General features: G+C 42.1%; 3 protein-coding genes across 3 annotated transcripts; all 3 read left to right on the top strand.

Annotated features, from left to right (window-relative positions):
• The first annotated feature begins 1,722 nt into the window (after positions 1–1,722).
• lrrc74a (leucine rich repeat containing 74A) lies at positions 1,723–6,699 on the top strand. Its single transcript, XM_071925326.2, has 13 exons — positions 1,723–1,835; positions 2,060–2,231; positions 2,314–2,421; positions 2,530–2,623; positions 2,909–2,958; positions 3,061–3,142; positions 3,271–3,356; positions 3,440–3,634; positions 3,759–3,854; positions 4,246–4,389; positions 4,745–4,849; positions 5,184–5,269; positions 6,081–6,699. Exons 1-13 carry the CDS (start codon positions 1,723–1,725, stop codon positions 6,697–6,699), a joined length of 1,950 nt encoding a protein of 649 aa, XP_071781427.1.
• A 539-nt stretch (positions 6,700–7,238) lies between these two features.
• Positions 7,239–9,126, top strand: olfm4.1 (olfactomedin 4, tandem duplicate 1). Its single transcript, XM_071925259.2, has 5 exons — positions 7,239–7,292; positions 7,407–7,580; positions 7,675–7,887; positions 8,060–8,207; positions 8,297–9,126. Exons 1-5 carry the CDS (start codon positions 7,239–7,241, stop codon positions 9,124–9,126), a joined length of 1,419 nt encoding a protein of 472 aa, XP_071781360.2.
• A 2,930-nt stretch (positions 9,127–12,056) lies between these two features.
• LOC139931736 (olfactomedin-4) lies at positions 12,057–13,875 on the top strand. Its single transcript, XM_071925328.2, has 5 exons — positions 12,057–12,116; positions 12,208–12,375; positions 12,540–12,752; positions 12,851–12,995; positions 13,082–13,875. Exons 1-5 carry the CDS (start codon positions 12,057–12,059, stop codon positions 13,873–13,875), a joined length of 1,380 nt encoding a protein of 459 aa, XP_071781429.1.
• Positions 13,876–15,486: the final 1,611 nt, after the last annotated feature.

Raw genomic sequence — 15,486 nt, 5'->3', positions numbered from 1 at the left:
ATTCATCCCAGCTCTCAGTTGCTGCAGCTGCTGCTTGATCTGGAGTTACTGACTCTTCCACGCTGGGTATGTATCTTTCTCCCTCCATTGGACAGGTGGTTTCTGGTATGACGTCTTCAACTGACAGACACTGTAGTTGTTCACATAGATCTTGTGCTGGACTGATCTTCTCAGTAGGTGCAATAGTTCCCTCCTCCATGTTTTGCTTCATATGCAACTCCTCATGGTGGATAGTTATTTCCTGGTCTTCTTCCTTGGGAGCTTCCACTTTGTCTTTTTGCTTTCCATCACTCATCTCTGCTTCTTTCTCCTCCACTGCACCCTGCACCTCACTCTTCTTTAATATTGGCTCGTTCTTAGTTTCCTCATGCGGGAGGACGGCCCTCAGCTGTTGTTGAGCCATGTCAGGCCTTGTATCGTCTTCCATTCCTGGGCCAGCTTGCTCCTTCATCCCTTCTCCGGTTTGTCCTCTCTGCCCGCTGCTTGGGCTGAGCCAGCGGTCCGGCAGAGCTGTCTGAGACTGGGTGAACCTCCTGGCTGGGACACCACCACCATCCCACACTGCCTTGCCATTAACCACTGCAGGAGGGAGACCCTTCTTTGAGGTCTCTGTGTGAGAGAAGACCAGTGTAAGAAGACAGTTGTGCATGCATTCATTCATCAAGTTAAAACACTTTCCTTTTCCTGAGACACTTTGCCTACAATGATGACCACTGTAAAGTACCACATGTAGATCAGTCCCAAAAACTACACAGCAAAACATTCACACGTGGTGACGTTCTGACGTCATGAGGAGCGTCTAAACTTGATAGCTGAGGAGTTGACCACATGTCATGTGCAAGCTAAATACAACAGAATTACCACAGAAATATTAGCTCATATTGTGCAACCACAAGCAATATCTTATATTGGGCATAAAGACAAGCTAAAATCACCCACCAAACGCTCGCTCTACAAATGCCAACCCAATCTGAACTGCTCGGTCAGCAGCTAATATTAGCTAACCGTTAGCTGCTGACTTCTGCTGTTCAGAGGAATTGTGCACATAGAAATAAGTTAACCGAACGTTTCTCAGCCGACTCTGACACCTTGCGACACTGTCACGTTTGCAATGGGGATGTGAGATTTACCTGAAGATCGGTTCGTGAAGTACCGTGATAATGGGTAAAGCCCATAAAACAACAGGCTGCCAATCATGTTTCGTCTGCTGGACTTTGCGCATGCGCGTTTTGGGGGGGGAAATTGGAGGGGTGGGGGGTTATAAGGGCATAGGCCAAACTGATAAAGGTCCTTTAATTTTGGGATTTGTTTTCTATTTTCTTTTATCTGAGATGAAACTATGAAAACAGCAGTGGACTATATCATATGTTAATATTATAGTTAGTATAGTAACCCTAACTCTGTCCCATACTGTACAATACTGTACTCCAAACCCTACCATATAACATACTGTACCATGCTATACTTTGCTTGGGATGCTAAACACACAATTTTAACCATAGTGATGTATAAATTATTCATGTCACTACGTAGGACATGCTACCTCAAGGGTAGAATTACCTGCTGGACAGCATAGGCCTATTTGATTTCACTGCACAAGCTCTTACAGACCACAGGTCGGATGGAGAGAATAAAGAATTAAACTATCCTATCTAGGAAGTGTCTTCAAACAGGAAATAGGCCCTCCTCTGAAGTCAATCTTGTGAGTGCAGACAGAGAGCGATGTCGACACTGTCTCTTGAGTCCCTCAACTTAAAAGAGGATGATTGCCCATCCCCTACACAAAACCCAGGCTTGGAGGATGAGTTCGACACAGACTTGGAGGCTGATGGTATGTATATTCAATTTCACCCAAGAATCCTTAGATACTAAGCACGTTATTCTGCTCTCACTATAAAGGTAACTTCCGTTTGGCCATGTTATAATGAGTTAAACACACTTAATTTACAAAAACATAGCAATTGTATGAAGTATTTTCACAAAGTGTTGCTTTGAATTTCTGTTCATTATATATGCAGTACTGGTCTTGATAGAGTCTCTCTTGCTCATTGCCAGAAAGCGAGGAGAGCGACAAGGACCCATCTACTGCTGAAGTGTACCTGCAGGCCTGCAGGCTGGTGGGAGTGGTACCGGTCTCTTACTTCATACGGAACCTAGGCACTCCCACCATGAGCCTCAACCACCATGGACTAGGACCTTTGGGGGGCAAGGCACTCGCTATTGCCTTGGTGGTAAGTTTGAAATGAATGGCTGGTTATTGATTCTGTTTTTTTTTTTATATATCAAAAACACTGATAAGCTCTTTGTATTTAGACTGACATGCACATCAACACTCTGGAACTGGCAGACAATTACCTCCTAGCTGATGGAGCCAAATACCTTGTGGAGATGCTGAAGGCTAATTTCACCATTCAGCACCTGGTGTGTAATAACCTTCCACTAGAGGGCAGAAGTGCTTTGCAGGTCATAGCTTTACTGTGGCTGTTGCAGTAGTGTCTGCTGCATAACAGCAACTATGTTTTCTTCTAGGATTTGTCCAACAACCGTCTGCAGTCTGCGGGGGCTGAATGTATTGCTAAAATGTTGCTGGACAACATTTCAGTAAAGTCTATGAAACTTTCAGGTAATTTGCACTGAAGAACCGGGGTTCAAGCCCCCTTGTTGGCAAGCATCCACCCTGCTGAAGTGTCCTTGAGCAACACCCAACTATCTCCATGGGTGCTTTTCTGTAGCTGACCCTGGGATCTGGGAGGGGGGGAGATGAAATGTGATAATGATTCCCTGTGGGGATCAATAAACTATCACATTATTATTATTATTATTAGTAGTAGTAGTAGTAGTAGTAGTATACTTCTTGTGCATATTTTGTACATTCAAACAGATTATACAATATTTTTTTTGTCAATAGGAAATGGATTTACTGAGGACGATGCTAAATTCTTTGCAGATGCCTTGGCGGTAAGCGATTAGTGATTATCCTAACCATTGCTCTTTACATTTTCCATTATGACTGTCAGGTTATTTTGCTAATTGTTATTTTGCTAATATTTTCTCCCTTAGACAAATTACAGAATAAAGGAGCTGGACTTGAGCCATAATGAGTTCTGTGGAAGAGGAGGGGAGCATTTGGGACAGATGTTGGGTAAACTTCACTGATCCTAATGTCTTTCCTAGCACTGTTTTCCTTCAGCAGCGTAATGATATACCAAGCATCAGTAGTCACAGTAATGGACAGACGGTATAGTTCAGTTGTATCTCTCAATTCTACAGCAAACAATGAAGGTCTGGAGGTGCTGGATTTAAGTTGGAATCATCTTAGAATGAAAGGGGCTGTGGCTTTTTGTGCTGGGCTCAAGGTATGGATATATAAACAATTCTTCTGAACTTTGAAGCACAGCACAGTCATTTGATCACATTTGCATATATTCTCCATATTTAGGTGAATATGACGTTGAAACACCTGGACTTGTCGTGGAATGGTTTTGGGAACGAGGGAGCCCTGGCCCTGGGAGAGGCCCTGAAATTCAACAACACTCTGGTGCACCTCGACCTCAACAACAACCGCATCACCAATGAGGGTGTGGGCATGATGTGCAGGGGCTTAGAGGCCAACGACACGCTCCGAGTCCTGCTGGTGGGTGGAGGAGCTGGTATTCAGCCAATAAGGTGGCATTCAGTACAGCACCAATATGACTGACTGCAGCTAGAGTCTTATTGTGAGGTGTTAAACTATCATGTTTTGTCCTATACTCCTTCAGCTGGCATACAACTCTTTAACAGTAGAGGGAGCACTGGCCCTGGTTAATGTGGTGAGGAACGCACCTAAAACTGCTTTGGAGGAGATCAACATATGTGTGAGTGATCTGATCATCCTGCAACATCTAGTTTAGTCTAGTCACAGTCAAGTCTCAAAGGGATTTACATACCATCATATACATGTCATATACCATACTACATCATACATACTACATCATATACATACTTCATATAAACACCAACAACATCAATGCTCAAGTGTGCTCAAGTTTCTTCAATGCAATTTTGTTTGCCTATAATCAAGAAAATACTTCATACTATACTAATACTTCATATTCTTCATATCTCAAAAATGACATGAAACACAATGAATAGAGCCCTGTATATCCTGTATACTATCTTGTCTATGCCATTAAGATTACTATACTTTGGTCACTGCAGGATTGATCACTGTGATGTTTATGTATTTTTTTGTGTTTGTCTGAGCAGAACGTGCTGGTGAATGAGAACTTTGTGCAGCTGTTGGAGCTGACATGTCAGGAGCATCCCAGTCTGGATGTTCAGTATGGAGGTGTAGGAGGCTTCATCGCTAAGAAACCTCCAAAACGCCTCGATCCAATGAAAGTCATCCAGGTCTGTTTGGTCATCTATAATGAAAACTTACAGGCCTTACAATTTGAAATGAAGGGTTGTACTTCAAACATTATATATGCACTATGAAACTTTTTTTTTTAATTTTTTTTATCTCATATTCATGTCATATATTTCAAAGATACATGTTTTCCCTTTGTCAAAAATGTTTTATAGGCAAAGTCTTCAAATATCTAATTACTTAAATCTATTATTCCATAAAGCTTTTTACTTGCAAATCATCTAATAAGACTAGGGGAACTGAAACATCTAATCATTGCCTTTGTTTGCTGTATATTTTGTATGCAAGGAAAATATTACACAGTGGTCAAAAAGCCCTCTCACAATCTTTTTGAAGGATTATCTGGATGAACGCAAGCTGCGCCTGTGGGATTTCTTTCGGAACATCGATAAAGACGGCACCATGCGAGTCCCCGTCGCTGACTTCAGGAAGGCGGTGCAGGTTTCCAACCTAATGTTGATTTATCGAACTGCCCAGAGCCCGTGGCATTTGCAGGGACTGCTGGACTGATGAATTTCCAATGGCACAGAATAATATGAAATTGCCCTCTGAAGTCACTCATGATGGGCTTTCTTTCAGTCACATTCCCAAATGTTTCCTGATCCTATAGGCTGACATATAGAAAATGATGAATCATTAAAAGCATATTGCAGCGAATCACTAAAGAATTGCATGCAAGAGTAAAAAACATGTAAAGGTGTAGCTTCTGATTCTCTATTTTATCAGGCAAAACTCACTGCTCCCTCTTTCCATTTCTTATGGGAAACCATGATAGCAATCCAGCATCCCCTTGGATCGATACCAGATTGAGGAGCTGATTCAGAGACTTGATCGTGACAGGACAGGAATGGTAGACTACAGGTGAGCAGGTCCCATTCTGTTTGATTATAGTCACACGTCAGCCCATCTAATTGCTGCACAAAGTAAGCCTATTATGTGTTGAGGTTTATACGGCCCTACAAAGCTAAAGGGCAGTAACTGCGTAAGACCAAGACTGACTGAAACCGAGAAAAATAACTTCATTATCTTCATTTTCATTATCCTCCATCCTGACAAAAGTATTCTTGGTACAGAAGTGGATAAAATACAGTATATTGTTTAGGATCACATATGGGTCTAATTTTTGTCAAAATGAAATACAATCTTGAGTCATGGGATTTGACCTTTGAAAAACACACAAAAACAGTTAATACTGTTTATTTTTGTAGGGCAGTATTCATAGTATTCTGTTACATCACTACACGGCCATCTTGGTAGGAAAATAACAGAGAATGTAATAAATGAACAGGTGATTACAATCAAATGACATACACAGCCAATGAGCTGTGTGTATTGTAAAGCGCCATATTGGTAGGAAATGCATGTGACATCATGGGAATACTATGAATAGGTGGAACACTGAATGATGATGAGGATGTGCATGCCTGTACACAATCATTATCTCTGTCTTATCTCTGTTTGACTGATGGTGTAGTTAGGCCAAGGTTGTTTCAATTATGAGCTGAGAATTTGTCCAGATCCTTGCCTTGACTGATATGTTCAAAAATAACAGTGTTGTTAAGATGTGATTCTGACAGATGGTACAGAGAGGGGCAGTTAGTGATCTGTTTGCTATCCCCAGGCCTGGCTCCACCAAGATGCTGATAGTGAGTTGTCTGATGTTTCCGTGCAGGGGACTGGCGGACACAAGGAAACAGATGATGAGGGATCACCGCCGCCAGCTGCGGAAGGTCGAGTCACGTCAGAAGAAGGAGAAGCAGAAGAGCGAGCGCATCCTCAAGACCTTCCAGAGCGCCGTGGAGGCAGTTACACCACGCAGCTCCATGGTCATTTCCCCAGGAGGTGCCAAAGAGGACTCCAGTGGCCCGCAGCACTTCTCTGCCACCCCTCTTAGCTCCTGGCACCACATTGTCATGTCCAACAGCAGCCGCTATTCCGTCACCAACCTGAGCACTGAGCATGTCCACCTGCCCATGTTGGGAGGCGCCTCCCATCGTCGCCCCAGTTCCAGTCCCAGTTCCCCGGCTATGCGCTCCTACTCCCAGCCCAACCTGCTGGATGACTCCCCCCGCAGTGCTGCAGGCAAGCCCATCTCTGCCCAGGGTGTACACTCTGATCCAGAGGTGGACCACAGCAATCTAAGCCCTACTGCTAACCACCTGACCAGGTCCAGGCCTGCTCTTAACGCCAAGCAGCCAACGCCTAAAGCAAAAACCAATAAAACCAAGAAAAAGAAAAGTAAGAAACGCATTGACAAAGACTCACAGAAGCCTACAAAAACCCACAAGTGACTGAGCTTGAACTCTATCCAACATCTAACAACATACTTGCATTACTATAATTCTTTTTGACGGAGATCACTGGCTACTTTGTTACGCACAATTACTCAATAAAGATTACTTGATAAAGAGAGAAGACAATTTTCAATGTGACTTGTTTGTTTCCAGCCCAAAAGATGACCTATCTGCACAGTGTATTTAGCATTATTTATTCAGTTAGTAAAACAATTGTCTCTCAGTCAATGATTTCACTAAGTTTACTACTGAGTACACATCCAATGGAAACAAAACATTTCATAACACCTGGGAACTTTGTCAGGTACAGATCCACCCATCAGTGATTCTTCAAAGCTGATACGCACTCAAACATTATTGCATCCTGTCAAACAAACAACCCAGCAGTTAATATCTGTTTGGGCTGTCATGACATTTGCCTTTGCTGACGATGCTGTGAATGGGGACAGGTGCTGCGTCCTTCAGGATGTTTAAACAGCCTATATAAGCCATGAAGATCCAGCCATCTCAATCATAACCACTTTGACTGCACCAGAATGATCGGCACTCTGTATTTCTTGGCTCTGCTGAGCTCCGCGATGGCCTGGGGGGTATGTATGACACCACTCACATCCACTGATTCATCTTATTCTTTGAACCTCTGCCTACATTGGAGGTATAAGCTGACCCCTCTGTGATCCCCTGTTCACGTGACCCTCTCTCAGCGTGTAGGCCTGTGGGGTGGTGGGAGTGAGAGGAATGGGACAGGAGGTGGAGGTGGGAGCCAGTGTACCTGTGATGCCTTCCTGCCTAGTTCCACCTTCCCTGTGAAAGACCTGGTGGTGGTAGAGCAGGCCGCTGTGGAGATCTCCCACAAACTGGAGCTGGAGATGGGAAAGGTACTCAGGTGTATTGACAGCATCTGCAATAGTTGATACACAGTGTAAGTAATGAGTTTTATGATTAATGAGTTTTATGTTTACTCGATTTCAGCTGGAGACCTATGAGACCAAGCTGACGGCATATGCGGAGAAGATTATAACCCTGACAGCGGAAATTGAGAAGATGGAGAAGAACCCTGACTCGTACATCGAGGCCCACTTGGAGGAAGTGAAGGTGGAGATTAAACAAGTGGAGGCTCTGATTGTGGAGCTCCAGGCCTCCATTCAAGGCTCCACCACTGTCTTCGAGTCTCTGCGTGTACAGGTAAGTCTCAAAACTGCTCTGATATCACTTTTTAAGAGCAGATATGATGGCAGTCTTTAACAGCTGATACAAAAATTATTTGTATCAACAGAGGTGATGCATCATAAATGAAATTTATGATGGTGGTGCATTGGATGCGAATTGTTAGGGCAAACTGTGTGTTCACTTTCAGATCACAATAATGGTGGAGACCCTGACCAAGCTGGAGAAGACCTATGACAAGAACCTGGTTCTGGTGACGCGCCGTGAGTACATCAAGATCCAGCTGCAGCTGGAGGAGTGCGAGAGACGCCACCAGGAGCTCTTCAACCCCAACATCGGTGAGAACATTCACACTGTAATACACATCCAAGTGCCGACCCCTCTGCAGACTCTACTAACTCTATACTCACTCTTCCTCTTTCCCCAGGCTCCTGTGCACACACAGGTATAATCAAGATCAGCAAGCCCATCGTCAGCCAGCTCAACGCCCATCTAAATGCTGGCTACAAATTTGGAGGTTGGGGGAAAGATTCAAAGCCTGTTCCTGACAGAGAGTCTATGTACTGGTACTCTGGGTATACTAGTGGCTCCATTGTTGACATTAGATTCTACACTAACTACAAGAATCTCATTTTGAGAAACCACTACCAGCATCACAATTTACACAGCAGCTGGTATGGTACAGGGAACAATTTCCTTATTCGTGACAATACTCTGTATTATCAGTTCAACAACCCATTTAGCATGGCCAAACTGAATTTCACCACACTGAAATATGAGTACAGGGTGGTTGCCAAGGCTAGCACCAGGTTCTCCTACGCTCACTCACCCAATCAGAACTTTGACTTTGCTGCTGACGAGACTGGGCTGTGGGTGACCTACGCTACGGAGGAGTCCAGTGGCCGGCTGGTCATTGCTAAAATCAATGAGCCTTCTTTTGGGATAGAGGAGGAGTGGCAGACTAGCGTGTACAAACCAGGAGTGAGCAACGTCTTCATGGTGTGTGGGGTTCTCTATGCAGTTAGAACTGTTGATATCCAAACTGAGGAAATATTTTACAAGTTTGACACCAAAACCAAACAAGAGAGCTACATCAGTGTTCTCTTTGAGAGGTTCCAGGAGTCCTACACCAACCTGGACTACAATCCCTCTGACCAGAAGCTCTACATGTACAATGATGGTTACTACGTTAACTACCATCTGTGGTTTAACCACACAGCAAAAGCCATTGAGGAATCACCATCCCTCTTGATCTGATCATTATCTGTGGTTTACTGAAGTATCACATCTTTCACTGAAACAACAATCATTGTATCTCTCACTTTATTTTGTGTAGTTGATGTAGTGCCTCATCTATCTCTCTTGTACTCCATTCTCAATAAATTCTCTCTCGAGCATTAGAATTGTGTCAAGTGTTTCCTTGTGCAAATCCTCATGAAACTGAGTGCATTATTTTCTAATGAACAAAAATGAGAGCATTGCTGTTATTTATTGATACTTAGATGCACTTCAATCTCTCACTTCACTGACTTCACTCACTCATTCTACTGCCTTATCTACATTCAAACTACAGTAGCACTTGGTGCCAAGATTGTCCCACTACGTTTATTTGAGGACTTTTTTCTCTCACATTGATTGACTGAGCTCATGATACTAAGACTGACAGTATGTGAAAGTCTTGAGTTTTGAATGTATATTAAAGTCAAAAATTGTTTCAGTCTGTAATAGTTGCATTCAAAGTGTTGATGTTTAAATATTCATACTCAATTTATCTCAAATTCTGGATCCGGGCTTCAGATTCAGAACTAACAGTGACTGTTCACATAAACACATAGGTTCATTGCTGTCACATGTTTTCACCCCTGTTGTCTGTCTGTCTGTCTGTCTGTCTGTCTGTCTGTCTGTCTGTCTGTCAGCAGGATATCTCAAACAGATTTTCATGTAATTTGGTGGACAGATAGGCTTTGGGCCAAGGACCAATTGATTAGATTTTGGTGGTGATCTGGATCTGGGATTTCCACCATTAGATGTTTATTATTTTTTATCCCCAAGAGATAGAAGCTTGATTCCAAATCTTAAGGGTCTGTTTGCAGGGTCAAGAAATACATTTAACTTAAACTTCAAGTGAGAGGAATGATCTGTTTGGGTGTAACAGCACAAGAATTGTTCAGCGTTGGCGGTGGTTGCACTTCTAGTTGTTGTGATGTGACAAACCAAAAACGGTTGATTGTGTAAAGATGTGTAAAGATCTTGATAGTGTTTAAACTAGCCTATTTATTTGAGGTTCCATTGCAGTAATATAGCATAATGAGTATAAATTAACTCCATATAATAAAGACAAAGATAAACCGATAAAATCATTTTTTTTCCCCGTGTTTGTTAGGCGTGAGCAGGCGCCTTAACTTTTTGACACCGCAAGTTTCACCACACAATTGATTACAGTAGAAACCATGTCACCTAACTAGTGAAATGAGACTTTGTTCTGTTGTCACTGAGTTTGAAAAATGGAGGAAAAGTTGATTCTTGAGGTCTGTGATTTCCCCAAACTTAATGACTGCTTTCTAAGAAGCTACCGGGACATTAATGAGAGCCCAAAGTGTCGATGCAAGAGTGGATGTATGAGGTAGGCTATGTACATTACAATTCAGTAGTTATATGGCTATGTAAACATATGCAAACGTTAGCTAGCTAGCTGTCATTAGCAGCATCTTGTAGACTACACAGCTGTGCGTTTCTATGGTTACCACGCGTGGAGCACCAGCTATTTTTTCCCTCACATGAGGCGCGGGAGGCTGTCGCTTCCCGTGTAAAAAGCCCAAGGCTGATTGGCAACTGACAGAAGTAGATCTGATCAATTTTTAAAAAACATGTTCTTCTCTATTGCATAGTTGCTTGTTTCTGTACTGCTGATAAGGCTTCTCATGGAAAACACACTAGCTTCAGCTGTTTATTACACCATGTCATGAAATATATATGACCTTTGAACTGCTTTCTGCTGATCTTTAGATAGAAAGTGGTCTAAAAGCATTTAGTTCTTGATTTTTACAAATACGCCTATACCCAAAGTGACTAGAATGACCTTGCAACAGAATACACAGATATATATAATGTAGCGTTCTATTGACTCATTCTTGTTACAGCTGTACAATTTTGACACATGAAGAACAAATGACACATCATCATGGACAAATACAACTAAAGAAAAATAGAATAAAACTTAGAATTCCATCACTTATTTTGTGTTCATATTTATTTATATTTCTTTTAATGTATTTACATATTTATAAAGCACTAGGTGCAATGACAATCTAAGACAGAGGGAGCATCTTTGTTCTGTTGCTTGTGTTGCTTCTGTTGATTGTGGTAGTTTATGTGTTGCATGGCGCATTCTTTTGCTGAATTTCTTCACACGTCTGCAACTCTAGAGGGATCAAACTTCCATTACTGACGATGGGCCTCAACAGGAAGGGCGATCCCCCATGGCAGACAGTGTTTATTCCTTGCGAGGTGTCCTTAAATAAAGTTATGAAGAGCTAACTTTCAAAAACACTGCACCAGCTGCCACTCACACACACAAAAGCTCATGGAATTAATGTAGTGTGCCAGGAAGAAATGGAAAGCAGTAATTATTAAGTGACTCCTTCACTCAAAATACCATGAGCTCTGACTTCTGAGATAATGATACATAAAATGTCATCATCAAACTTTGTGAGCAAACCAGGCATGATCTGCAAAATTTCAATTCCAAGTAGAATAACCTGGATATTTTTTCTGGATAGCTTGAAAACACAATGTGAGATCTTGTATTGGTGTCAATAAAACAGCTAATGATCACCTTTTTTTCTGCAGTATGTTATCTGGCCATATAGCACCAGCTAAACCCAGCTAGCAGCCCATAAATGTCATAAGGTGTGGCCAGAAACGACAACATATGACACTTTTCTCATCCACACACTATGTTCGCATCATAAACACAACGGGAGGATTCCTCGGATGTTTACACAAGCAGATGAGAATAATGCTTATCATATGCGTCAAAGGACATCCTACTTCTCTTAAAGTTCCAGGTAGCTCAAGTAATAACTATGAGAAGAGGAAAGGTGTCTGTAATGATCTGATAAGAGTCGTCTTTAAAAACCCTCTGAGCGGGCCACCGAGGAGACACAGCTTGAGAGCTAAACTGAGACATGACGCTTCCAACTCTACTGCTGCTCCTACCAGTCCTCAGTCCTGCTGTGGCTTGGATCGTAAGTGACTCTTATTTTCTATGATTAAAACATGCAGATGGGTTACAGTGGTTCTCATTCAGTACAATCATTTGTTGAAATCTTTATTCAGCCGCTGGAGGACTGGGGGTCTGGTAATGTGACTGCGTCGGTGGGTGAGTCTGGTCAGTGTGTTTGTCATGTGGACCTGCCTGACACCACCTTCCCTGCCGACCGGGTTCAGCACATGCAGCAAGTCACAAAGGATCTGATCCTGGAGGTGGAAATCCAAATCAACAAGGTACTGTAGGACGAAAAAAATCATGAACTACATTACACTACAGTCTGATAAAAGAATGGTTTCATAGCATTCAAACATTACAACCCAATACAGTGTACCATCCAAAATGTAAGAGAAACGTTATTTCTGTTTCACCACGATAACTAAAAGTGTGTCTCCCTCAGATGGTGAGCTACAAGGGCAAGTTGGAGATCTTTTTGGGAGAACTGAAGGAGCTGACTGTCAGAGTGGTGATGCTGGAGAGTGATCCTGACAAGTACATCAAACTGGACTTTGAGCTTCTCAGGATTGAGCTGAGAGAGTTTGAGTTCCTGGTGTCCCAGCTGAAAGAGTCCCTTAACTCCTCCTCGCCCATGTTTGACAATCTGTACACTGAGGTAAAAGAACAATTTTGAACCCACAAACAACATAGAGGCTTGCGTCATTGCTGAAACAGTGGATTTCCATTCAATTTGATATCTGTGTTTTTTCTTAGATTCACAACATGAGCCTCATTGTGGACCAACTGGAGACTTATGACAAGAGCAACCTGGAGGTGATCCGCATTGAGTTTGCTAAACTGCAGAGGAAACTGGAGGAGTGCCAGAAGGAGCAAGAGGACTTCCTCAAGCCAGATATCGGTAAGCCAGTCAGCAGATAGTGGTGGACAAACATCTACAGATTAGAGATGGACGGTCAGTGTCAACATTTGTCTTCTTTTTCCCAGGCAACTGCAATCACACAGGCATCACCGGTCTCAGCAAGCCCACGGTCGTCCAGCTGAACGCTCACTTGAATGCAGGTTACAGATTTGGGGGCTGGGGAAAAGACTCCAAACCTGTCCGAGGCCGTGAATCAATGTATTGGTACGGTGCGTACAGCACTCCCACCGTGCATAACTTCTATTTTTACTCTAACTATGATAAACTGATTCTGAGGTCCTCGTTCAAAAACCATGACATACCAAGTGGGTGGGAAGGTACCGGGAACAATTACATTGTTCATGGTAACACCGTGTATTACCAGCACAACACACCGTTCAGTATGTCCAAATTGAATCTGACCAGTTCCAAATACGATTACAGAGTGATCCCAGAAGCCAGTCAAAGGTTCACATACAGTTATTCAGAGAATCAGAACATGGACTTTGCAGCTGATGAGAAAGGATTGTGGGTAATGTATGCCACAGAGCAGGCCAAGGGTAAAATAGTCATTGCTAAGATAGACGAGCCGTCCTTTGGCATTGAGGATGAATGGAACACCGGTGTGTACAAGCAGCTGGCAGGCAACGCTTTCATGGTGTGTGGAGTCATGTATGCCACTAGATCACTGGATCTGAACACAGAGGAGATCTTCTACTCGTACGACACCAAGACTGGGGAGGAGAAACACCTCAGCATTCACTTTGAGAAGTTCCAGGAGAGCTACTTCAACCTGGACTACAATCCCACTGATCAGAAGCTCTACATGTACAACAACGGCTACTATGTTTCCTACAATGTGAAGTTTAACAAAGATTAGGTTTCTCCTCTTTGTGATCTGCTGTATAGTGATTGATACGATTGATCTGTATTTACTGTCTTTGTCACTGGCACTCTAAGAAGCTATGTAATCCATAGACCTTCTGCTCTCTTTTCCTAAATAAAATCAAACTGAAGCATTCAAATGAATCGAATGGCCTTGATTTATTTTATGTATAAACCGACTATATTTACAATATGATACAACTGATGTACAACAATGGAAAAGTGTATAATATACCAAGCAAAGCACTTCCAGATCCAGCTAATGTTACCGAAAAAATACATGAATAAAATGATTTGTGTAAAATCCAATATGGCGTCACTGAAGTTGACACCACACACAATAATAAATGAATATTGAAATATAGAATTCAGCACTGACTAGACTTGGTTTCAAATTACTCTGAGGCAGTATAGCTGTAGGAGAGAGTAAATACTACAAGTAAACAAGAGCCTGAGTTAAAGCTACATTGTAGCTTTGAATCATCACACTACTGCTGCAGAGCTTCAAGATGGACATGAACAAAATTCTTAGTTTTTGTTCCCTGCTGATTGTACTGCAGAGTTCCACAGGAAACTTAGAAGAAAGAGAGAAAACCTGTGACTATTAACTCTTTCCTGCCAATCTTGAGGCTCGGTCACAGGACATGATGATTCAAATATAGATTGCTTACTTAGACCTCTTGTTAATCTTTCACTTTATCCATAAGCATGTACTATTGTGTCTCAGATTAATTTTGAGCCAAGCATCGCCCCAGCTGAATCCTCATAGAGATACATCAGACTGAAAACTAGCTGGAAAGAGAAATTGACAATAAGATATCAGAGTCTAGAGATGAAAAATGACTACTTTATTCAACATCATTTAAAACTGTTAAAAAAACTTGACATGAATTAACAACTAATACTTTCTGCTACTTCTGTCTTTTGCTCCTGCGTTGAACCATACATATATTTGTTAACTAATAATCATAATGCCAAGAATCCAAACAACTCAGTAGTGCTGGAAGTATCTGTCCTGAGTTTGTGAGCCTGATGCCTTCTCAAGACATAGTTTGGCATTCAACATCATAAAAGTGGGCAGGACCCTCCAACCAACTGGTATCCTGTCTGGGTCATGTTCACATCCAGTAACAACAGATAAAGTAACATTGTACAATCTGTACAAACTTCAGGAGGAAAAGCATCTCTACTTTTACACATAACCACTCTGTTACATGTGTCAAAGCAATAGACTTGTCTTTCAAATTTACTCTGTATTCAGAAACACTGCACCACTCCCCAGCAATGTGGCTATAATCTCTGCTCTCAAAACAAACTCAAATAAAATAAATATTAACCTGAATTATTTTCATTTTTAATGTTTTGACAATTGCCATACTGAGAAATGGAGAGATAATCCTCCAGTAATGAATGTACCCAGATCAACTATCAGTATATTGATGCATACTACGCTCATCCAAATGCAATTTGCTGTCAGCATGTAGGCTGCACAAAACGGTTACAACACAAACACACATCCATACAGGCATGTTGAAATGCTTAAACCTAAAAATTATAAAACTGTAAAACCCTGATGCAGTGTGTACAGTGTGCACATCTGCACTTA

The sequence above is a fragment of the Centroberyx gerrardi genome, chromosome 17 (assembly GCF_048128805.1).
Source record: "Centroberyx gerrardi isolate f3 chromosome 17, fCenGer3.hap1.cur.20231027, whole genome shotgun sequence".
In the NCBI taxonomy this organism is placed as follows: domain Eukaryota; kingdom Metazoa; phylum Chordata; class Actinopteri; order Beryciformes; family Berycidae; genus Centroberyx; species Centroberyx gerrardi.
This window is presented reverse-complemented; position numbering and strand designations above follow the sequence as displayed.

Bases quoted from the DNA above. Each gene is read 5' to 3' on its own strand.
- lrrc74a (XM_071925326.2), top strand. From the start codon at position 1,723: ATGTCGACACTGTCTCTTGAGTCCCTCAACTTAAAAGAGGATGATTGC. The intron at 2,959-3,060 runs GTAAGCGATTAG...TTTCTCCCTTAG, and splicing joins TCTTTGCAGATGCCTTGGCG to ACAAATTACAGAATAAAGGA. The intron at 5,270-6,080 runs GTGAGCAGGTCC...GTTTCCGTGCAG, and splicing joins ACAGGAATGGTAGACTACAG to GGGACTGGCGGACACAAGGA.
- LOC139931736 (XM_071925328.2), top strand. From the start codon at position 12,057: ATGACGCTTCCAACTCTACTGCTGCTCCTACCAGTCCTCAGTCCTGCT. The intron at 12,753-12,850 runs GTAAAAGAACAA...GTTTTTTCTTAG, and splicing joins TTGACAATCTGTACACTGAG to ATTCACAACATGAGCCTCAT. The intron at 12,996-13,081 runs GTAAGCCAGTCA...TCTTTTTCCCAG, and splicing joins CTTCCTCAAGCCAGATATCG to GCAACTGCAATCACACAGGC.
- olfm4.1 (XM_071925259.2), top strand. From the start codon at position 7,239: ATGATCGGCACTCTGTATTTCTTGGCTCTGCTGAGCTCCGCGATGGCC. The intron at 7,581-7,674 runs GTACTCAGGTGT...ACTCGATTTCAG, and splicing joins TGGAGCTGGAGATGGGAAAG to CTGGAGACCTATGAGACCAA. The intron at 8,208-8,296 runs GTGAGAACATTC...CTCTTTCCCCAG, and splicing joins GCTCTTCAACCCCAACATCG to GCTCCTGTGCACACACAGGT.